General features: G+C 35.6%; 1 protein-coding gene across 1 annotated transcript in view; it reads left to right on the forward strand.

The window, feature by feature from the left end:
• Positions 1 to 24084, forward strand: part of FBN2 (fibrillin 2) — a 177018-nt gene that overhangs the window by 132324 nt on the left and 20610 nt on the right. Inside the window, exons 21-35 of the mRNA XM_035309941.1 lie at positions 639 to 764; positions 2678 to 2800; positions 3182 to 3304; positions 7131 to 7292; positions 8033 to 8101; positions 8730 to 8855; positions 9317 to 9442; positions 9963 to 10115; positions 14239 to 14307; positions 15284 to 15409; positions 16268 to 16393; positions 16817 to 16942; positions 18528 to 18644; positions 20631 to 20759; positions 21073 to 21192. Of these exons, the coding sequence (XP_035165832.1) occupies positions 639 to 764; positions 2678 to 2800; positions 3182 to 3304; positions 7131 to 7292; positions 8033 to 8101; positions 8730 to 8855; positions 9317 to 9442; positions 9963 to 10115; positions 14239 to 14307; positions 15284 to 15409; positions 16268 to 16393; positions 16817 to 16942; positions 18528 to 18644; positions 20631 to 20759; positions 21073 to 21192 (1821 nt within the window). The remainder of the gene's footprint in view (positions 1 to 638; positions 765 to 2677; positions 2801 to 3181; positions 3305 to 7130; positions 7293 to 8032; positions 8102 to 8729; positions 8856 to 9316; positions 9443 to 9962; positions 10116 to 14238; positions 14308 to 15283; positions 15410 to 16267; positions 16394 to 16816; positions 16943 to 18527; positions 18645 to 20630; positions 20760 to 21072; positions 21193 to 24084) is intronic.

Consider the following 24084-nt stretch of genomic DNA (forward strand, 5'->3'; position numbering starts at 1 on the left):
ATGACGTTCAAGATAATCTGCTCCATGAGCTTCCCTGGCACTGAGGTCAAACTATAGTTCCCCAGGTCTACCCTCCGGCCCTTTTTGTTGATGGGCATCACATTTGCTAGCCGCCAGTAGACTGGGACCTCCCCTGATACCAGGACTGCTGATAAATGATAGAAAGCGGCTTGGCCAGCTCTTCAGACAGTTCTCTCAGTACCTTTGGATGGATCCCATCCTGCCCCATTGACTTGCATACATATAACAGAATATCTATATATATAATATATATATAATGTATATAGATATATAACAGAAATATAATATATATACTATATATATAACAGAAAATAAAGCTTTGACTTTGTAAACAAAACATTCAGTGTATTTATCAGAAGTAATAGTACTGAATCTGAAAACGTTGCATTATTAAAAAGAATAAATCTGTCAATAATAAGAAAAAAGAAAGTAAGAAACTTAGCAGGGTAGAAGGAGTCATTTTGGAAATGACATTAGATTTGCCTTTCTTTCAATTTGGTTCATCTTCCAGTGTAAACAATTTGTTTTATATCAACGAAACTCTGCAACACTGAGTGGTAGGAAAAAATTATTTGTATTTTGAAATGTGGTTTCAAAGACATTTCTGTCTCCCACAGATGTTGATGAGTGTGCAGAAAATATTAATCTGTGTGAAAATGGACAGTGTTTGAATGTCCCTGGTGCATACCGTTGTGAGTGTGAGATGGGATTCACTCCCTCCTCGGACAGCAAGTCATGCCAAGGTAAGCTACCGGCACTTCAAGTTCATTTTCTGAGTTTGGACTGGCTGCCATAAAGGAAACAACGAGAACTGCTGGAAGGACCTTAGCCTGGAAGCAGAATACGTAACACATGCTTCACATATAAAACTAATTTCTTCAACCAAGGATTATTTAGCAGTCTTAATTATGTTTAAGGTAACTTTAATCTCTTTATGAAGTTTTCCTGGCTGTGGCCCAAAAATCTCAGCAGTTTGGCTTGGCTTTTTTTTTGTTTTTGTTGTTACTATTTCTCTTAGTCTTGTCACTAGTGAATAGTGCGTGGAAAAAACTGTATTCATCTCTGTTTTATTTAATGTGCTTACATAGGAAATATAAACTGCATTGAGTGACCTCATTTTTAATACCCCATATTTGACAACTTTGTAATACTCCTTGAAGTGTGTCCTGAAGATTTTTTTATCATCCTTGCACTCTCTGTATTGTAGCAGATCATCTGAAGTAGAGAAGAAATGATTCTCTCTCTAATCCAATGGTTCCTTGTATTCTTACATTATTTTTCAGCTTAATATGAAAACCGTGTATTAGATAAATTCTTTTTAACTAATGTTCCAAAGCATTTTACTTTATTGGCATGTTCATGTATTCATGTGTACATGTATGAATCAGACTTCAGGCAGAAGCTTGTGAAAAATTAGCTACACAAGTGTTCTGTTCGGAGCTATTATAATTACCGAGTATTATCAATTGTTTATCTTTGCAAATTTCTCACTGCAGCTCAGTTAGCCATTTTATAATCATGCCGATGTTCCAATGTTCTAATAAAAATAAAAGTAAAAAAGATATCAGCCAATCAGTATATTGATAAACAAAATATTCCAATTCTAGAGACAGTAAGTCATGCAATTTTGATTTTTCAGTTGGTCCACAGTAGTGTGCTGAAAAACAAATTGAAGAATTTTGGACAAAAATCTTGGTGTATTATTGTAATTCCAACAGAAATCTGAAAGCATTGCATATATGAAATTACACTGTTCAAGAACTAGAATGTATGCATGCTGAGTGCTGTAGAGGAATTCATTTTTTTTCTTTTAAGTTGATGTATTAATTTGTCATGTGATAGGGTGACTCTTTGGCTGATTTCTGCCATCAAGGGGTAAAATCCAAAGTCTGTATTTAGTGTGATAATTGTAATATTTCATGCAATTTCTTCTGAAATCATTTGTGGTATTAGTGTATTAGCTTCACAATGATAGAGTCTTTTCCACAACTTTATAAAGCTTTATCTTAACACAGATTATCTTCCTGACCCAATTCAGAGGTCATGGCTATAGTCCAATGTAGAAAACTTTCTTTAATTTCCAGTTTAAATTAATTGAGAACCATTGGATACTAGGCATTTATCTTAAATTTCTTTTTCACCTAAAAAAATTATCCCCATTCCCCACCATTCCAAAGTTACCCCTTCTCATATGTTACTATGAAGAGGCATTATATCACTTCTCAAACTTCGATTAAGGCAAGCAAGCCAAGTTCACCATAGATCTTTAATTACTCTGATCATTTTAATATTCCTTTTTTACACCTCTTCTAATTTTAGCTCATCACTCCTGAACAGAGCTCTGTACCCAGAATTCCAAGTGAAAATTTAGCTGTGCTTAGTAAAACCGTATCAGCCCTGTCTGCTTTCCTGTCTCTTCTAAAAATATCCCACTAAGGCATACTAGAGCTGCATTCCCCTTTTACACAGGTGCTTTATTTTAGAAATTTAGGAATCTGGCTATCAGACAGTACCTGCCATTTTTTTTCGTCTTTTATTAATTTTCTTCCACTCAGAAGTTGCATGTGTCTTCATTTGCACTTTGCAATACAACACACTATTGTAATACTAATATGGTAAGAGTATCTAATTTTCTTTTCTTAATATATTCCTTCAGATATCGATGAATGCTCCTTCCAAAATATATGTGTATTTGGTACCTGCAATAATCTACCAGGAATGTTTCATTGCATCTGTGATGATGGCTATGAACTAGACAGAACCGGAGGAAACTGTACAGGTATATTTCTTCTGTTCAGAAATATGTCAAGGCTAAAATACCCTTTTAATTGCACCGGGTTAATTGAAACAGGAGTTCACAACGTGCATTGTATTCTCTAGTAACTATGCAAGCGCATTCTTTCTCCACCAAATAAGAAGTTTTTAGCATTGTGTGCTTTTAATTTAATTTAAGGATTAAATTTAAAAAATGCTTCTTATATACACAGCTGTACAATGGTTATTCTTAAGTGTTTGATGTATTATTAGCAGCTCTTTGCTTCAATTTTGGGTAGAAATACCTTGTATTTGAAATTTTCTTACCCATTTAGCTTTAAAATGTAAAATGATTCATCTTTTCCATCAAGTGAATGGATTTATAAACATATCCTTCCTATTTCAGATATTGATGAATGTGCTGATCCTATTAACTGTGTTAATGGTCTCTGCATAAATACTCCTGGGAGGTATGAATGTAATTGCCCTCCAGATTTCCAGCTGAATCCTACTGGGGTGGGTTGTGTGGGTAAGTAAAAGCTACCTAAAGTATCACTGTAGAAATCAAATGAATAATCATGTTACTTGGATACCAGATATATCAAACATGGGTTGTTTTGGCCTCTCTTTGAAGGCAAGGTGCCTGTTTTGATGCACATGAGGGTAGCAAGATACAAAAATTATCATGCACTTGCTGATCCTACTGTATAGTTTTCTAGAGCTTGTTAGTTATTGTAAATGATCAGTGGTGTTTATAAAGTCTTTAAAATACACTTTTTTATTATTTGTTCAAACGTATATTATTTGCATTTCCATTTTCCTGAAAATTACCAGTTCTTTGTTTAAGTTAAGTCTAAACTGGAATTAAAACTGCTTGTCGTGCCCATTTAACTAAAAACAAATTAAAAAGCACATTTCACTGTAGTTTACTTCTCTCCGGCATAATCATATCTGGCTTATACTGACATAAAGGGAATTTTCATTGTATCTTCTACTTTCATTACATTTTTCCACTTGGCATAAGACTGTCATGTGATTAGAATATATAAGAGCAATCTGTCTAGGGAAGTTTTCAGAAAGATAGGGTTGAGAGAAGGGCTAAAGTTCAGCTGTAAAGATTTGTGTGGGATCCTGGGAATGACTTTTAGTTTTTTATTTGGAAAACAGCCTTTTTATTTTAATACTTTGGGAAGACTCAGATTTGCACAAATTGGGAAGTAGAAAACTGCCCATTTTCTAAATACTGGCAATACGACTATAGTATGGTAATAAATCAATATATTCTAAACAAATAATTTCTGTAGAAATGCATATTTCCTTCAGAACAAATTTTATTGCTCATCTTTTCCATGTGTCTCTCTTTTCTGTGTATATTCTCTCTAGCAACTGTAGAGTCCCAAGTGAGAGAGCAAGTCCTCCCTCTCAGAAGAAAAAAAAAAAAAAAAGTTTAATAAGAAAGAAAAACTGTTTGACCCTACCTTTCTTCTGTCTTGAGGAAGTAATACTAGGCCTCTCTCTCTGATACTAAAGCATTCTTTTCCATTTCCCTGAGTAAGAAATATTTTTAGTTCCTCAGTGACTGCCTGCACAGAAAATAGAAGTTTCTGAGGCTTAGACTGCTTCACAAACGTGTTTTTTGTTCGTTTTGTTCTGTTTTGTTTTAGCCTCAGTTTCAGAAGGTGGCAGAACTGGAATCCTCTTGTCTAGATGGCAGGAACTGTAACTCTCAGATGCACAATTTACGTATCTCTATAGCCTGATTTCATGATGAAGTGCAAAAAACATTAACTGAACATTCAGCTTTTGTTTTTAATAGGATTGTGCAAAGCCTGTGCTTCCTGTGAAATATCATCAGGTTAAGATAATAAGTAAGTCCTGTTCCATGAATGAAATGACACTGCAGTGTCCTTTTTTTAGAAGCTCTTTAACAGATGGGGGCATCAAGTGCAAATTAAGACATCTTAGTTATACTGTGTTACATGATTTTAAACATTGTTAGGTTTAATCTGTTTCCTTTCACCAGTTCTCATTTATAATATTTCTAGAGGATTAAATGAGTTAACATGGGCAAAGGAAATACCAAGACAGTTGCCATTCCAATGCAGCTATACTAATTCTGTTTTTAAGAAGTAGTGTACTTTGGATATGTCTACCATACTGACTTATGCAGTCCAAAGAAGGAAGAATTAAAGTTCAGTTTGCTTGTGATCCTTTATAGTCTTAGAACTGCAAGTCCAAATTGCAGCTTCAGTGAGAGTGAAGCTTGGGTCATTTACAACTGTAAAGCCTTTCCCAGTTTTTGCTCTAAGATTGTAGTCACTTGGGAAAAAAACAAAACAAAACAAAACAACAACAACAACAAAAGACACAGGCTAGTAGACCTTGCCAAGATACATGAAAGTTTCTTACTTCTGGAATTAAACAGTTGTGCCAGAAAATGTTCCAGAAAGTTCTTGTCAAAGGACAGCACTTCTGGTTCTCTTCAATAGCAACTATCTCTTGCACGCTTGAGCAAAAAGTAGAATTTTAATTCCAGTTCCTCTCAGAAGGAACAGAAGTATTATCTTTGGCAAAGAAGAACATGGTACCTTGTCAAGACAGTTCATGTGAGTAGTAAACCGAAACCTAAAACCCTTTACGGACTCAGTATCGATACTCTGCTAGAGAACTCCACACTCTGCCTTCTTTCCAATACCATTATCTCCTATGCTCTTAATGGACCTGAAGTCTTTAGCCGGTCATCTTCCAAAAAGCTCTTTTTTTTTTTTTTTTTTTCCAATTTTCACAAGAACCATGAAGCCAATTCTCAGCTTCACTTAGAAAGGCAGATGTCTCCCACTGTCACAAATGGAGAGGAGCATGCAGTTCCTCTGAGAACACGAGGAAATAGGTATTCTGAGAATAACTGTGTTGGGGTTGTTTCAGCTCAAGTCTATAATGAGAAAAACAGGATATGCCTTTTTTTCTTTTTTGGGAAAGCTGTTCATGTTACTTTGATCTAACTTAATGTTATTTTGCAGCTTTAATAAATTGTAAAGCTTGTATTTGTTACTAGAAATCTGTTAGTAATAATAAAAAAATGTAATAAATTTAAAACAAATAAATAAAGAATTCCACTCCAGATGGGCTGATCAGTGATATGTACAAAATCTCAGGATAATTTAAAAATCAATGTCATATCAAGACATTTGTTAAACTCTGGAGATTTTGAAAGGATGAACTACACATAGTTATCATACTTGGTTCATCTCACTCCATGTAAAATGCTAAGAATGTAGTGTGTGGCACTTGCTGCAAGTAGTAAATTAAAAATGTGGTATTTCTGGGTAAAATGTGCATTTAGAAAACCATTCAAAAATCCATATACAAGTTTCTTAGCTATACTATTAACAGAAATAGTAAAATTGCAAAAAGACACTGTGGCCTTTATACAATGAATATATATCATATTTATTCCAAGTTGTTTCTATGCTTCTTTCGTGGCATACTTTGATAATTAATTAATATAATTAATATAATATATATATTAATATAATTAATTCATAGTTGTGATCTTTAAAATTATAACACTAAACGAGGAAATTAATTTCTTCTTATTTAACTGTAATAGGAAGTACTGTCATAATAGACCATCTTCCCATTCCTTCTATTTATGATTCACTGCGAGTTACTTGCCATTCAGACAGAAAGAGGAGGTAGTATTGGCAGTAGAAAGAAAACTCAAATCTTTACTTCTCTTAGTAGATTCATTACTCATTCTACCAATGCCAACTGTTGTCTACATCATGAAGCTACAGTTTGAGTGAACTAACAATATTTCCTCAAAGTTTCTGGAAGTTTAGATTATTTTCTTCAATGCTAATGATTTTTGGAGATTTTTTTTTTTCCAAGCAGAGCTCTTCCAGTGCAATGATAGATGGCACTTTTTTTCTGCAGTTCCATAGAGAAATAGGTAACTTCTAATTTCCACAAGAGAGTGGAATTCAGCCTAGTCAAAATCAGAAAACAGAGAAGAAATATTATCAGCAAACTGTGGCAAGGCTTCTAGATGTTTTCTGGACTGAAAGACTGGGAATAGTGTATGTTCTACACTAGAGTATGATGTGTCTCTGGAAGATACTCAAACATTTAAAACTGTTCTCTGGGTTCTTAGGAGGCTGAAGCTACCCTTTCTCCATGCTGTCTCTTTCAACATCAATAACAGTGTACATTAATGTTTTCAGCTTGCCAGTGACTTTAAAAGAACGATGGTATCCAAATTCCTGCTTCTAGATATAGAACATTAAAATGAACGCCTCCTGTTGCTTTGCCCAGATTGTTGTGTGCAGCTGTAGTCATATGTGCTTTATATGTAGATAATCGTGTTGGCAATTGCTACCTGAAGTATGGACCACGAGGGGATGGAAGCCTATCCTGCAATACTGAAATTGGAGTTGGAGTCAGTCGTTCTTCATGTTGCTGCTCTCTGGGAAAAGCTTGGGGAAACCCCTGTGAGACATGTCCCCCTGTAAACAGCAGTAAGGAAATGTTCTCATATTTTCCCCTGCCCCCTTATTATATAAGATATGACTAAGGAATAGAAAAAGTATTTGAAATCTTTTACCATATTAAGTTATCATTTAAGAAATCGATTTACTTTGAGAATGTGAATATATTGGATACATATGTTTGCAATTTTTAATCAGCAGCTCCATGTTGGTAGGGTAATAAACACATGACTAAAGCTTAGAATTCAAATTATGTCTTTAATTCAAAGAACTGTGGTGGTTCTCAAAGGGAATCTTGGTAACTGTTACATAAAAATTTATGTCATTCTTAAGTACTTTCAAAACTCTTACCCAGTGATACTTACCAACTTTGTAGATATATGAAATAATGCAAAAGAAATATAAAGCAGCTTATTCTTAACAGTCTCATAATAGTATGAATTGCAATTTTAACATCTCTCTTTATCTATTGTGTACTGGCATTTTGTATTGAAGAGCTAGTAAAAGTTGAAAATGGAGGATGCATATATACCTTATACAGGCACAAAATGAAGGAAACAGTTTTGTCCCTGCCGATAATATCCAAGGTTATGGTAATGGTCAAAGCAGACTTGCTTTGTTTCCAGTAAACAGTCCAAGGAAGGTAGAAAAATAATGACAGTAGGGAAAAAGAAGCATTAAAAACACAAATGAAATGCTTTGTTTCTATTCTTAGAAACATTTATTCTTCATATAACTGATATGCTCTCTCTTGTTATACTTTACTTTAGCGGAATACAATACTCTCTGTCCAGGAGGAGAAGGATTCAGACCAAATCCCATCACTATTATTTTAGAAGGTGGGTTCTTCGTAAATGACAATGAAGTTTGGTAATAAAAAAAAGTGCCATCTTTGGTGAGATAAACGCATGAACTGTATTTTGAAGAAGACATTACATTTATTGCAAACCAAAAAGTTAATATGAGTTGAACAACAGCGTGATGAAAAGGAGCATTGTAAAAGAACGTTGTAGAAGTCCAACAACATTTCAGTAGGAAAATAAACTGATGTCATACCTTTTGTGTGCCTCCTTACTTGAGCTGAACTTTGAAATTGGCCCTGAAGAATAAGTCTTCTATGAAAATTATAGTTTATCAGTGGGAGGTTTAAGTTTCAGGAAACATTCATTGGACAAAGAAACCCTGGTTCCAGTGTGCATTCAGGAATTGGGAATTAAATGCCAAATTCCTGTAAACAGTAACAGAAGCTGAACTCCAGGTGCTCATCAAGCTGAAATGTGCTCCAGAAAAACTAGTTATATAGGAAAGAATGAGCATCACATCCATGCTTTCATTAAGTGCAATTTAGAAGCAACAAAAATCTGTGTGACAGTTTACTAGGTAGTAAAATTTCAGGGGAGTACTTACAGGCTGATGTTTCTTTTCATTCTGGATTAAAAGTAAGTTTTTTTCTCTTTTTTTTTTCAGACATTGATGAATGTCAGGAGCTGCCAGGTCTCTGCCAAGGTGGAAATTGCATCAATACTTTTGGCAGCTTCCAGTGTGAATGTCCAAAAGGCTACTACCTCAGTGAAGAGACAAGAATCTGTGAAGGTTGAGTTCCTTGAAATTGTCTTATCACAGCGCAGTTATGATGAAAAACAATGTTTTAGCCTTAAATCCCAAAGTGGCTGTGGTATTCACACTCTTACCAAAAATATTTTCTAAAATCATTGTCTTGGGCGTTATTGATATGATTAATATTACACTTGAAATGTACCATATCATATACTAACGTTTATATACTAGATCTCAGCTATGGGTATTTTCTGTATAGCATATAGATAAGGTGTTTATTCATAATTTGTAGATTCCAGCTTCAGTGCCTTATATTGCCTACTAGTTTTACTACATTCTCTGTATTTGACCCAAATCTGAACTGTACCTCCCAAACTAGACTTTATATGCAATGTTTTTCTTATTTCAGCATATTTTGGCTGTGTTTATCAGAAATATTTGCTGGGGTTGGTCCTCCTTCTCCTTGTTAATTATATTTTTTTTCACTTGGTCTCTAGATATTGATGAATGTGTTGCACATCCGGGTGTCTGTGGTCCTGGAACCTGCTACAATACCCTGGGGAACTACACCTGCATTTGCCCTCCTGAATATATGCAGGTCAATGGAGGACATAACTGTATGGGTATGCAAAATGTCATCTTTACTATAACTGTCTAGATATCTGGTTTTGGAACGAGACTCCCTGCTTTAAAATTTCATTTTTCATGTGGTTGAAAGTCTCGTACCAGAAAACTGGATTTCAGTTGTTACATTTTTTCATAAACTTAAGTTCTATTATAGCTTTTTCCTACTTTTAATTCCCAGGAGGCTGTGTCATGTAGCCAGGAAAGAGAGCCAAATGCAGTGTTTTCATGGCCTTATTCTTTAACAGAACTCAGAAATATTTTATATTTTCACCAGCCATTTCCAATAGTAGGGTTTGATATACAGATGGATCTGATGGGCATCTACAGTTTGTTTCTGATTTCTTGGGAATGTTGATTTTACCCCTTTGTCTTGAAAGTATGTCATTTCAGGTAAGTCTAATACAAAATGGTTTCTGAATGTATCTGTGCACCATTACTGTCTTGGTTCATGGGAGTAGATACTTACTTAAATCAATTCATTGGTTATTTCATAAGTGATTCTTTTCTCACATCTAGACATGAGGAAAAGCTTTTGCTACAGAAGCTATAATGGAACCTCCTGTGAGAATGAACTGCCCTTCAATGTGACAAAAAGGATGTGTTGCTGCACATACAATGTTGGGAAAGCCTGGAATAAACCTTGTGAACCATGTCCAACTCCAGGAACGGGTAAAGCCTACCATAATCATTCAATTTTCTTACATCCTTTGTGAATCTGCTCCTTCAACATATTAGCTGAAGTTGAAATTTCAGCCCCCAAAAAACCTTTGCCAAAATCATAGTATTATATATTCATTAAGGCTGAAAAGACCTCCATGATCATGTGGTCCAACTATCCACCTACCACCAATATTATCCACTAAACCATGTCCCTAAGCACCACATCCAGCCTTTCCTTAAACACGCCCAGGGACGGTGACTCCACCACCTCCCTGGGCAACCCGTTCCAATGCCTAACTACTTTTTCTGAGAATGTCTCCTAATTTCTCCTAATTTCCATCCTGAACCTCCCCTGGTGCAACTTGAGGCCATTCCCTCTTGTTGTATTACTAGTTATCTGCGAGAGGAGGCCAGCCCCCAGCTTCCCACACCTTTTTCTCAGGTAGCTGTAGAGAGCAATAAGGTCTCCCCTGAGCCTTCTCTTCTCCAGACTAAAGAACCCCAAGTCCCTCAGTCGCTCCTCGCAGGACTTGTGTTCCAGGCCCTTCACCAGCTTAGTAGCCCTTCTCTGAACACGCTCCAGGTCCTCGATGTCCTCCTTGTAGTAAAGGGTCCAAAACTGTACTGAAGGTGCGTCCTCACCAGAGCTGAGTACAGGGGGATGATCACCTCCCTGTCCTGCTGGCTACACTATTCGTTATAGAAGCCAGGATGCCGTTGGCCTTCTTGGACACCTGGACACAGTGTTGGCTCATGTTGAGGCAAGTGTCAATCAACACCTCCAGATCCTTTTCCTCTGCACAGCTTTCCAACCACTCTGCCCCAAGCCTGTAGCGTTGTATGGGGTTGTTATGCTAAAACGGTGTGACAAATACCCTGTCGTTTTCTCACTGGTTGGAATAAGTCTTGCTGTGCTAAACAGGGATTGATATTTCTGCCGTTTCTGCAGAGGAAAGATACAGCCTCAGTAGTCGAGGAAACCAATCATTCACCTAGGTTGAATAAAAGATACAGGAAGAATATGCAGGTTTTCCCTCTCTGCTTCCAGTGAGATGAAGGACACGGGAAGAAAATACCTTCAGGTCCCCCTGAGTGGAGGGGGACCCTGAACATAAAGGCCTGGAAAGAAAGAAATATCTGCTGCCTGATCAGCCTTCCAGGATCATTGATTTAGGATAGCATAATTTAGTAACTGCATAGCAAGGGATACATTTATCCCTGCAGTCCTAATCTGTGAACACAAAGACTGTGTTTCATAACCTGAGTGTATTGCCTTTCTAGATTTTTCACTTGTGTCTTACATCTGAGCATGATCCTCTTGGTTGCTTTTACATTATCTCTACTGAAGGTGATTAACTTGCAAAAGCTCTGTAAGTAAAGTAAGGCATAGTAAAGGGAAGTAAAAATTTTCTTCTACAAAATGAAGTGAAAATAAAAAGGTACTCAGTTCTGTTTCAGTTAGTCTTTATGGAGTTTCTTGCCAGGAACAAATCACCCTTGAAAGCTCAACTCAGAAAAATCGTTGGTGAGAGAATCACCAACTTGGAAACCTGACAGTAGCACCTGGGCTTCATTAAAATACTCTTACATTTGTAAAAAGAGCAAAGGTGCATAGATAAAATAAACGTTTAATATATACACATTTTACTGTTTAAATGACTTTGCAACAATCTAGTACCACTAAAGCCGTACCTTTGGGGGCACATCCTCTGTGGTGTTAGTGTAAATAATGTATTCCTTTCATTCCACATGGTTTATTCTGGTGACGTAAGGGAAATAGCAGATAATTAGGGAAGATTTTCTCCCACAAGCAGTGAAGAGGGGGAAAATGGGACTGAAAAGAAAAACACCCTCTTCCATTTCTTTCTCAAGTAGCAGGAGGGAAAATGAAGGAATGTTTCTAGCAGTCAGGAATGGGAGCTGAAAATAAGCTTGAGAGAGGAAATACGTTTGCTATCAGAGAGAGCTCATAAAAATCTTTCCCATGGTCATTTGTCTCTGCACCATAAAATTGTCATCAGGATGACAACATATGAAAAAAATACACCAAAGTATTAGCGGGGATTCATGCAATTAATATTCTTGCATGAAGAATTCTCCTTTTAAATTGTTAAGACAAGTTTTCAAGAAGTGCTGCAGTTTTTAAAGCTTTGTTAAAACAACTTCACAGAGACAGTCTGCAAGGAGTTGTGGGGTCAAAATATTTACTGAAATACTTCAGTATTGCCTTGTTAGCTCTTTTAAATGCCTTTACTATATTTGGAAACATGGCTGACACTCTTTCACCATGAAAAGAGATTGTTTGAGGGATTAAACACTTATTCCTAGTGTAAATGCTTGAATAGCTGAAGTTACAGGATATAATCAGTTGTACTGAAATCTGGGTGGGGCTACACATCAAGGCCGGGGTTATGATATACTGACCTTAACCAGCTTGCTAGACTGAACCCAGTACCTCATTAAAAGTATTATTCTGCTCTGATGAGAATTATATTGTTCCTCTAAATTAACTTCACATGCCGATTCATTTGCAATTTTTTTCTTTGTGAACTGCGTTCTCTCTTCCTTTTCATATATTTATGCTTAACTATTAATCTCTGTTTGATGACTTCAGGTAGGAAAGATTATCTTGCTCAGTTTTACGAATAATATTGATCATAACCATTACAACAGGCCTTAAACAGAATAATCGTTCTTGTTTCTTTGTGTTTTTTTTTTTTTTCCACCCAAGTAAGTGTAAAAAGCTGTTTCACTGCTAAAAAGTAACCAAGTATTTACGGAACTCTCTTCATGGTTGGATCATCCGGAGAGTGCTTGACTTCAAAGAGTTTTTTCCCTGTTATGTGACAAATCTTTTTTCCTGTGAAAAATAATATAGTGATAAGTATGTGGTTTTTGTAAATACTTTTTAAAGTCATTGTTGCAAATAGTAAAAAGTCAAGCTTTCAGAAAGTAAATCTCTGGAGTGTTTGTGCATTACTAATTTGGCAGTCTTTATAAAAGCATTATACTACAGTCCTTACCTGATTACATGCGATTTTTTCTACACATTACAAACTGAAAAAATATGAAAAAACTCTATTAAATAGAACATATGAAATACGTAGGTAGAATAGCACAGAAGGAAAGAAGGCCTGCAACTCTCTGAGCTTCTTCATTCTCCCAGAACTGATGTTAGGCATTATTACAGAAATATATTGTCATCATCCATGGGGACAAGGCAGTGAACACAGGGCCCTCTTTTTACCCATTATGTGTGTTTCACTGTCGTTACATTAACAACAATGTAAATGGCATAAATCTCCATGCAGAAAATAATTGTTATAAAGAAAACCTTAAATCTTACATGTGTTAATAGAAAATTTCTGGATGGTAAAACATTGTGGCAGTGAGCTCTGAGATTATTCTGTAGTGCAAGACTAACCTTAGTAGATATTAAACAGTCACTAAAGAGCAGGACAGGAGAAAATGCTAGGTTTATTATATACTGGGTTCTAGTCAGCTTGTACAAGAAATAAGAATATTTGAATGTGAAAAAATATTTTGCTAAATCACATTCTGCACAATTATCAACTATACTTGCTGAAATTTTAACAAAGAAGAACATTTGGTTTAAGGGAAACAAGAATTACTCAAGTTATAACGCCAGTGATTAAACTTAACCAAATTTAAAAGTAATGAAAAGCTGCCATTGAAATGTAGAGGATCAAGAAACTAAGACAACAATCAGACGAGAAATAAATTATCACCACTCTGGGTACCAGTAAGTTAAATTTACTTCTTTCTGAAAGTGTTGCTGCAGATTCTCTCTACAGATTTCTAGAAAGCAATAATGGACCTTAAATGGTAAGTTAAGTTCTATTTAAAACAAAAACTGAAGCTCTGCTTGCTCAAACCAGACATTTGTTCTTGTGCCAAAGTCTGCGAAGATTTGCAAAAAAAAACAAGTATGAATTAGTGTTCCAGTTTGCATTCATTTATTGGCAACCTGAATTTTCAGTATAATTTCTACAGGAGGCAATAGTTCTCTCTTCTGAGTAGGTTTGGCTTGTATCTGCTCCGAGAAAACTACAAGTAATTGAGAGATTTATAAATACTCACGAAAAATGCATTTTTCTCTGTTTTGCTCTAGCGGAATTCAAAAACATATGCGGGAATATTCCTGGCTTTACTTTTGATATTCATACTGGAAAAGCTGTTGGTAAGTTTCAATAAACATATTTTAACCAAAAGATGTTATGCATAAGATGTGCAGCTCCATAACAGTGGACTAAAATGAATATTTCATAAAATAAAAATTGAATTCATTGTGACATTTTGATGGTGAGACAGAGTGTGAGAGCAAAGTTATAATGGCGTGTTATTTATATTTTTTGATTCCTCCATTTTCACAGAATCATAGAAACCATAGAACAGCTTGGGTTGGAAGGGACCTTAAAGCTTATCCAGTTCCAACCCCCTGCCATGGGCAGAGATGCCACCCACTAGATCAGGTTGCCCAGGGCCTCATCCAGTCAGGCCTTGAACACCTCCAGGGACAGAGCATCCACAGCTCCTCTGGGCAGCCTGTTCCAGTGCTTCACCACCATCTGAGGGAAGAATTTCCTCCTAATATCTAATTTAAGTCTCCCCTCTTTTAATTTAAAACCATTCCTCCTTGTCCTAACAATATCTGCACAAGCAAAAAGTTGCTCTCCATCTGTTTTATAAGCCCCCTTTAACTATTGAAAAGCTGCAGCGAGGCTTCCCCAGAGCCTTCTCTTCTTCAGGGTGAACATCCCCAGCTGTTTGCCTTTCTTCATAAGAGAGATATAATTTGTGATCATTTTGATAATTATCTTTTCCTCCCCCCTCCTGAAGGTTTGTTTTTCTGAAGGTTTTGCCTTTTTTTGAAGGTTTTGCCTTCAAAAATGTTGTTGGACTCATGAGCACATTTGTAACACTTCTGTATCCTTTTAATGTTTAGTATTTCTCTGTTTTGATCACTTGCTGAACTTCACATAGTTTATTTTTTCTTGTAACAGGCATATGTTTTAATTTATACCCTGTACAGAATTAGTAGTTTAAGTAAATTAAAAGGAACTTCTCATCTCAGTATAAAAACAGTGAAATTGAGAAACCATATTGTACATAAAGCCAAGAAGTACTGTATTTTGACAAGCTCATCTGACTTTCAGACATCGATGAATGTAAGGAGATCCCAGGAATCTGTGCAAATGGTGTTTGCATCAATCAGATTGGCAGCTTCCGCTGTGAGTGCCCCACTGGATTCAGCTACAATGATCTGCTCTTGGTCTGTGAAGGTGATTTGAAGTGACATTATTTTCTACTTAGTTCACATAAGCATGATTATCTTAAAGGGAAGGGGAACATTTAAATTACATATTTTTCAAACTAAGGGACAGGTTGTGAGATTTCCTTCTTGTAGGGGTCAAATCCATAAATGATTTTGTGATGTGTCTGTCTTTAATACATATGCATATGCACTCAAATACAGTTTGTCATTGTTTTGTGTCAAGTAACCCACTGGCTCCTAAATAAGAGGTAAATTAAATGCTTTCATTTTATTATGGTCTTAATTGTATTATTTATTAATTCTTGTTAAAACTTGTTCAAAGAAAAAGTTCCCTTGATTTTTCCCCCTTCCATCTGTTCTTCTATGGTTTTATTGGTAAAGAAGTGTCATATATTCATAGAAGATAGTAGTGAAATTTTGTGAGTCCTGAAGTCAATGGTAGTTCTGTCATTGGTATCCGAGTGTCTTGTGCCGATGACACTTGAGCCCTAAATTGCAAACAAATTGTGCCACTTACTTTTTCACTTCAAAACGTTCTTTTGTTTAAAATATATAAATGTACAGAGGAACTTAATATAAAGAATAAATTTGTTCAGGTACGTGTTTAAAACTGCATGACTGCTTCATTATATAGGGAGTTGGATTCATAGGATCCTCCTTCATCCAAAAAGTGTGCTGCTGATAAAATTCTATTGATGTTGCTTTTCATTTGCACTTACGACATAGGAGGCTGAAGGTCAGCATCTTCATACTTTGCTCAGGAAGACCTATGAAGACCAGGCTTGCACAAGACTGACTATACAGTCTAAACACTAGGCAGAAATATGCATCCTGTGGTTTCTCACTATGACTCTTGGTATTTCAGATATTGATGAGTGCAGCAATGGAGACAATCTCTGTCAAAGAAACGCAGACTGTATCAACAGTCCTGGTAGTTACCGCTGTGAATGTGCTGCTGGTTTTAAACTTTCACCCAATGGTGCTTGTGTTGGTAAGAAATCAGTTGATTTTTCTAGTCTGAATCTGTTTGTATGTAATCAAGGGTCTGTATTCAATTCTCTTGAAGGGTAAAAGTAACATTTATTTTCTGTTACCTTGCATATTCTGCTGTGTGTTTTATGTAGCAGTTTTTATTTTATAGCCCTGTTTCTCTGTGCAAGGGAAGAAAAGACAGGGTGAAACTTTTAAAGAACATTCTTGAGGTATCAACCAAATACTAACAGTAGTTTTGACCTTGAGGTGTATAGGCAAGAAGTTCTTATAAAATGAAATTTTGTTATGATTCAGGTTTAGTTATGGATAATTTTGAGTCTGGTTTTAATAATAATAACAGATTGTAAAAACATGTTTGTATAAAATGAATGAATAATAAAAGTCAATAATGTGTACCATCTGTTTTATATTTTTGTTATAGATCGCAATGAATGTCTGGAAATTCCTAATGTTTGCAGTCATGGTTTATGTGTGGACATGCAAGGAAGTTACCAGTGCATATGTCACAATGGTTTTAAGGCATCTCAAGACCAGACTATGTGCATGGGTATGGAAAGAAAATACTTTTGTGGTTTTAAAAGAGGGGATAATAGAGGGGACTGAGTTTAGATTTTTTTTTTTAATTGTGTAAGAAGACTATAATGGCATTGAAAGACTGATTCATATGTTTTTGAGTTTTTGTGATTAAAGTATGTGACGTTGTCCTTGGAGAAAGGAGAAAAAAATCACAATATTGTCAGAGGTGGCTCCATATTACCGAAGAACACGTTAAACCCATTTTCACAAAAACGCATGATAAAGACACATTTGAGAGAAAAAAAATACAGGTGATATCATAGAGCAATAGATTTTGGAGAAAAAATACAGACTTTTTTTAAAATTATTTCAACCTTTATTGAGTTCCTACTTCATCAAAAAAACAGAATCCCACACTTAATGTAATATGTACTAATTCTATATTCAGATGGTGACATGAAAGAGATGATATTAAGAAATAAGCAGATTGCAAAATAAGAGTGTTTTTCTTTTTTTAATGTTAAATATTAAATTCTAAAGGATATTTAAAGAAAGAGGTGATGCATGTGTGAATTTGGTTCTCTTTGGAAAAAATAATTAAATGTCAGCTCTAAGCACTAGCGACCTCTATAACATAGGTGTGTTCACACTTCTGTTTCATGGAGACATTGAAAACCTGTTCCCATAATATTATATATTCATATATGCTTTTAGTCTTCTCATTTTTGAACTAAATCTTATTTGTCAAATCACCTGAAAAAGATATTTTGGAAAGTGACTTCTGTTAACAATGCAAAATTTCCATAACATGGTTACTTAATAATAATTCTAAAACTGAAATTTGTCTTTCATAGTCTGAAATAAAAATTTTGACTGAAATGCAGTCTGAAATACAAATCTTGACAATGACAGGTTATGGAAACAATCCTATAACAAATTGTTTACCATCTGTAAATAAATGTTATAAAAATAAAGAAATGTTTCAGAAAGTCCACAAGAAGTAGGAGACAAGGATCTAAATAACCTTCATATCCCCATGAAAATCCAAACACTCATACACAGTAGAAAACACTGAATTCTAGTGCATTAAAAAATTGATGTATCCAAGAGTTTGAAGGCAATCTTTATAATTCTGAATGTAATACTAAGATAATGAATTTACATAGGCAAACTTTGTCATGAACAATGACACATAACTCCTTTATAGAGTGTTTTGAACAGGTTTACATGTGCGTTAAAGTAAGAGGTGTATATGAATTTTGAGATAGTTCTGAGACTGTGATGCTCAATCCTTTGTACTGATTTCAGATCACATTAAGAAATGAAGAAGTATTACTAAGGAAAATAAAAAGAATGCTTCAATGTACTGCATATGCACTTATTTTGGTCTTTACATGTAGCAGTATCTTTTAAAATGCAAATTAAAAATGTGTCATATGTAATGTTTTCCTACGCGTGCCCAGAAGTTTGTACACCATGCTGTAAAAATCAGTAGTATAAATAAAAAATGTGACAGATCTGACAGGTTTAGAGTATTGTCACTGTGTGCAAAGATATCACCTTAACAAATACCTGTAAAAATAAATTCTAGCATATAATTTTGTTTCTCTTTGCAGATGTTGATGAATGTGAACGCCATCCATGTGGAAACGGAACATGTAAAAACACAGTTGGATCATATAACTGTCTGTGTTATCCAGGATTTGAATTAACTCATAATAATGATTGTATGGGTAGGTGATGTAATCCAAACCATGCTTTCATTGTGTCTGGCTTAGCATGCCAAGGAGGATGTATATAGTTAAAACTCAAACAGATGTTTCAGAGTGCTAGGGAAGTTAATTGAGTACAGTAATTGATATAGCTACCAACCCTAGAGGTTAACCATTATTACCATTTTTTAAAATAAATTCAGAATATGTTTTACCATCCAGTTTGAGATAATGTAATCCCTAAAGCTCTTGACCATTGGGGCAGCCTTACAGTTCATTGTCATTTTAATGCAGCCCTCATCCCCATTAGATTTCTTGGGCAATTACAGCAAATGTCCTTGACTACTGGCAAAGTCCATAGGAGCCACTCACAATAAGCATGAATAATAACATAACACCAGAGTTACCTCAGGAATTTAAAATAATTTCTTTATTTCACCATATTGTTTGAAACTTGTGCACGGTGTGAAAAAGCAATGAGACCAGCACTAAGAAAGCAAGCACAGCTAATCAGCTAAATTTCCTGCTCTCCTAAGCTGAACTCTGCTTACACAGAGGCATTGCTATTTCCTATTCCTTAAAAGTGGAGAACACCAGAATATCTGATGGTTTTGGACAATTTAAATATTTGTGATAAAGAAAATAAAATCTTCCTAGGCTGAAGAACAGACTCGTAAGTCTCTGGAGATCCTCTGCCTTGTGCAAAGCCTAAGCCAAAACGGAAGCCTTCACATTCCTTTCTGCTACAGAAGAAAGACAAAATGAAGTCTACCATTTCCTTTGTGGTTCAGGAGAGAACTAAAACATTTTAAATAAGTATTTTAAATCCTGTCCTTCTCCAGGAAAGAGAAAATTCAAAACTTGTTCAAGAAAGAAGAGACTGCAGCCAAAGAATGGCAGTCTTTGCCAAGGAGTTTCTTTCCCATAGCAGTACAGCTGCCAGGCTACTGCCAGGAGCATCCAGTGCCTCTCCTCCAGTCTGTGCCTTCAAGGAGGCTAAGGAGCTCAAGGTGACTCAGAGACTTGGCTTTCTTGAGCTTGCCTCTTCACAGCCTGAGAGCCCCATGGCTTTCTTCCAAGCCATCCTGGTCATTCAATTTAAGCCCATCCCAATATAATAGCCTGGAGGTATTTGTACTTGTGGAACTGTCACACAGAAGAAATACACTGTGGAATAAACTAGTAACCAGGCATGTCTGTACTGGCTGAAGCAGAAGGTACATCTTGTACGGGAGCTGGTTCTTAACACTTCTGAAGAAGACCTAATACCTTTTCAGTAAAATTGATGTTAGTCTTCATCATTCAAATTAAAGTGTTTTACAACAGTGAAGTGTAAGTTGTTCTTACACCGTGATACTTATCCAATCTCATTGATTTTCATTTCTTAAACTTTCTCATCTGTATTACTCATCTGTAATACATTACTGCATTATGCAGTGTTTCTTTCATTTTGCCTTATTAAAGTAACTCTTAACTAATAAGCATTTTCAAACCTCATTTTCAGAACTGATATGAAGGTGAAAATCTTCCCATGGAAAACAAATGACCTATTCCAAAATTTGAAAAATGACAAAGCAGGTTTTAGGGGGGAACTTGAGCACATATAAAATCCAGATAAAGTCCAGAACACCCCATGTTACATTTTCTTTTCTGTGTCTGGAGTTAGTATCATACAGTCACTTGGCAGTAATTGACTGTCTCCAGATGCAGTAGCTGAGGTAATGCTGCAAGTTTAAAAATTATAATACCCCATAAAAAAGAGTGTTGTTTAAATAGAACATATACCCTAAAGCACTTCAGTGAGAGTTACTTTCCACTAACTGTCAACTGTTCCCTTGTTGCTGCAAGATTTGCCTTTTCCATGGAAATATATGCATTGCAACTTGAGTGTGTTTATAACATTCTGTATATACCGTGCATGCTTACACATTCTAATGGTTAAATTCGTGGAGGGACTCAACTCTCACTTGTTTTTTTTTTTTTTATTATTATTATTATTTTTTATAGATATCGATGAGTGCAGTTCCTTCTTTGGTCAGGTGTGCAGAAATGGCCGGTGTTTCAATGAAATTGGTTCCTTCAAATGTTTATGTAATGAAGGATATGAACTTACTCTAGATGGCAAGAATTGCATTGGTACGTATGATACCACATCAAGATGTTACAGTACTGCTGAGCTGAAATAATACAGCTGTTAGCTCCTATGTAGAGGGAAGGATCACAGTCTGAGTATCTAAGAACAAAAAATAGAAATGACAGTGCTTTTAATGTAACACGATAGAAGTAACTGGGGCTTGCAATAGTTGATCTTTGTGCATTTAAATGTCTTAGAAAACTGGAAGAAACTCTACCATATTTTTAATGAATAACAGTGTTTTGTAATCTAACAACAATGCTGTTAATAATTACATGATTCTAAACCTTTCCTGATTCTATTTACTCTCCTAAGATACTAATGAGTGTGTGGCACTACCTGGTTCATGCTCCCCTGGTACCTGTCAAAATTTGGAAGGATCGTTCAGGTGCATCTGTCCACCGGGATATGAAGTAAAGAGTGAAAGTTGTATTGGTAAGGCAAGTTGTAATTGTTGCTTCTAAACAATTTAAAAATTAGAAGAATTATCTGGCTACAAAGTAGTTGTACATACTGATGATTGTGAATTCTGGCCTTCTTCAGATCATGGGGACAGGGCATAAGTAGCTGAAGTCTTCAGGAAGAGGTTTTAAAAGTGGAAGACAAGATATCATCTTGAACTGTATTGTGCTATTTTGTACTTTCATTTTTTCATTGATGCAAACTGAAAAATACTTGGGTTTACTTTTCAAAAAAAAAATGTTGTCCTGTATTTCATGAACCCCCCCTTTTTTTTTCCTCCAAATATTACTGATAAAACAAACCAACCTATGTACTGGATTTATATAATGTTTACAAAAATGGTAATTATTGTAATCTAAAATAATGGCAATCAATGCATAAAGGAACCTCTGGTTTCACGGGGCTATGAAATTTTAAAATCTTTATAAAGTTTTATAATTTATGGCAAAAATTGCTTAAATTGGTTTATTCTAACAATTGTTTTCTGATTTGGTGTTTTGTATAATGTCTCTCAAGTGCTGAAATCCACAGGGGAGAGAGAGTACAACAGACCTTCCATCAGTTTGCATATTCTTGTTTGTTCATAGAACTGTCTCAGTTGAACATAGTTCAGGAGCAGTGTCGCATAGTGAATTAAGAGTGGGTGTAGCAGAGAATGAGAAATAGATTCAGGTTACAAGGAGAGCAAAGCACAGGACTGCTGTGAATGTTATTGACATCTAAATATACCGTGTGGGAGCACCTGGCAAGAAAGGTGCACACAACTGGTTTTTGGCAGCTAACCTAGGGGGCCTTAGGTTCCTGCAAGGTCAGAGAACGGAGTAAGCACCTGCCTGTCCACTGTGACTACATAAAGAAACATGGTTCTCAGCTTAAATTACTGAGGGTAGGTGCCACCCCTCAGACACACTCATCAAAATAACTTCCTGTAGTAAATTAGCAGCTTGTTCTTGTATGGGAAGAAGAAAAAACTGGCGAGCAATTAATGATATGGCCTGCATTAACATAACTCTCTGAGTGCAGGAACAAAGACCGTAGACCATAGGAACCTTCTTGATTTTTTGTCTTGAACAATAGGATATATTTTCTGAGCCCTGGATCTTTCTCATTCTGTTGTATCATACCATGATATTAAATTTGCCTGCCAACTTTATGGTTTCTTTTGGCAGCTGCTGTTCCCATGTATTAGCAATTGTGTTTGAGATTCATTCAAATCACCTATGGTTGTAAAATCACAAATACAAAATGAAAGCTTTTGGTTTTCCTGGAATATCACTGTTTATGACACTGTAGTATCCTGAGAGAAGTCTTGATGGTTTTGACAATATCAGTGATGGTGATACAGATTTTTACCCTTTTTTACCTAGAAGGTATTTAATTGCATTCTTCTTCATTCTGCTGTGTGTCCAGAAAATTTTGAAATAAAATTACCAGGCAATGCCTAGATAATCATATGATTGTAGTAATAATTTGATTAATAATCTGTTAGCTCTTTGAAACCTATGATGTTCCCCATTACTTTCTGTTTGTCTTAAAAGGAGACATCTTTATAAAAATTCATTACTTCTCTCAGGAAAGTTGGGTACAGCTAGATTACTTATTGAGCTCACAGTAATTCTGTGCAAGAGAAATCAAAACAGGTGGGAGCCATATAAAAAGTCTTAGTTTTCACCTACACATTTAATATATATTCTTTTATTTTATGGGGAATGAAGGAGGACTTGCTTCCATTGTTTGGTTAGGAGGACTTGCTTCCATTATTCGGTTAGCCTGTCTCGCATGGCTACAAAAAGTGTTCCTTCACTAGTCCCAAGCCACTCCTTACAGTAACAATCAGAACTTCAAAAGAGAAGTGTTTCAATACCATTAATGCAGCTTAGTTGCTGAGCTTTGTAAGTTAGCAGCTGTCACACTAACTAGGAAATCAATTACTTTTCTTTCATAGAAATAATGTGGCTCAAAACACATAGTAGGAACCTTCCCATGGGAAGTGTCTGTGGAGCTTGGTCACATACCAGCTTATGCTACAGTGGTTTGCTCATGTGCTATACCTATAGTAGCTTCTGAAAGGTGGACTCAAGGTAATATTTTTCAGACTTAATGTCACAGGATCTGTTCCTACGTGACTCCTCCCCTCATAATACTTAACCTTTTCCTGGACTGTTTTTCTCTGGTTGCCTTGCCTGCTAAATACAGGTCAGTTTTCTAAGACTTAGTATAGTACAGAGTCCAACAAGTATCAGGAAAAATGATGCTACAAATCTGTGACTCTGCATCCATGAAGCTTACTTCCACGAACATCCATTCCTGCCTGCACTTTGATTTAAGATCAGTGTTGATATAACTGCAGAATGTTTATGCAGCCACAGGTCCCTATATTGTTTCTTCTAAAATCCATTACTAAAAGACTCAGAAGGAGTTGTCCTGCAGTTATAGCTTTGGAAAAATTTAAAATACACTTCAGAATCTATTAAATAATAATTACCTTTAGAAATTACTTTACCAGAGAGGGTTATTTCTTCTGACAGCATTTGCAGAACAGAATAAAGTAAAATGTTCTTGTTGTTGTTATTGATGATGATGATGATAATAATAAAGTAAAGGTCTATTAATATATTACTTTTCTTACTCTTTGTCTATATAGGTGCAGGATATGCAGCTTGATACCATTGCAGCTGCACAATTTTACAGACCTTTGTCATTTATATTAAGCACTCCTTTGCTTTTAGTTTTTAATAATTATAAAAAGATCTTTAGTTAAAATAAAAAACTGAGTATGCATAGCTATAGTTTATAATTAAATGGAAAAGGTTTTTAATATTGTATCAAGAGTGGCTGTGGTAAACTGGTAAATATAAATGTGTC

This window comes from Oxyura jamaicensis, chromosome Z, assembly GCF_011077185.1.
Source record: "Oxyura jamaicensis isolate SHBP4307 breed ruddy duck chromosome Z, BPBGC_Ojam_1.0, whole genome shotgun sequence".
Lineage (NCBI taxonomy): Eukaryota > Metazoa > Chordata > Aves > Anseriformes > Anatidae > Oxyura > Oxyura jamaicensis.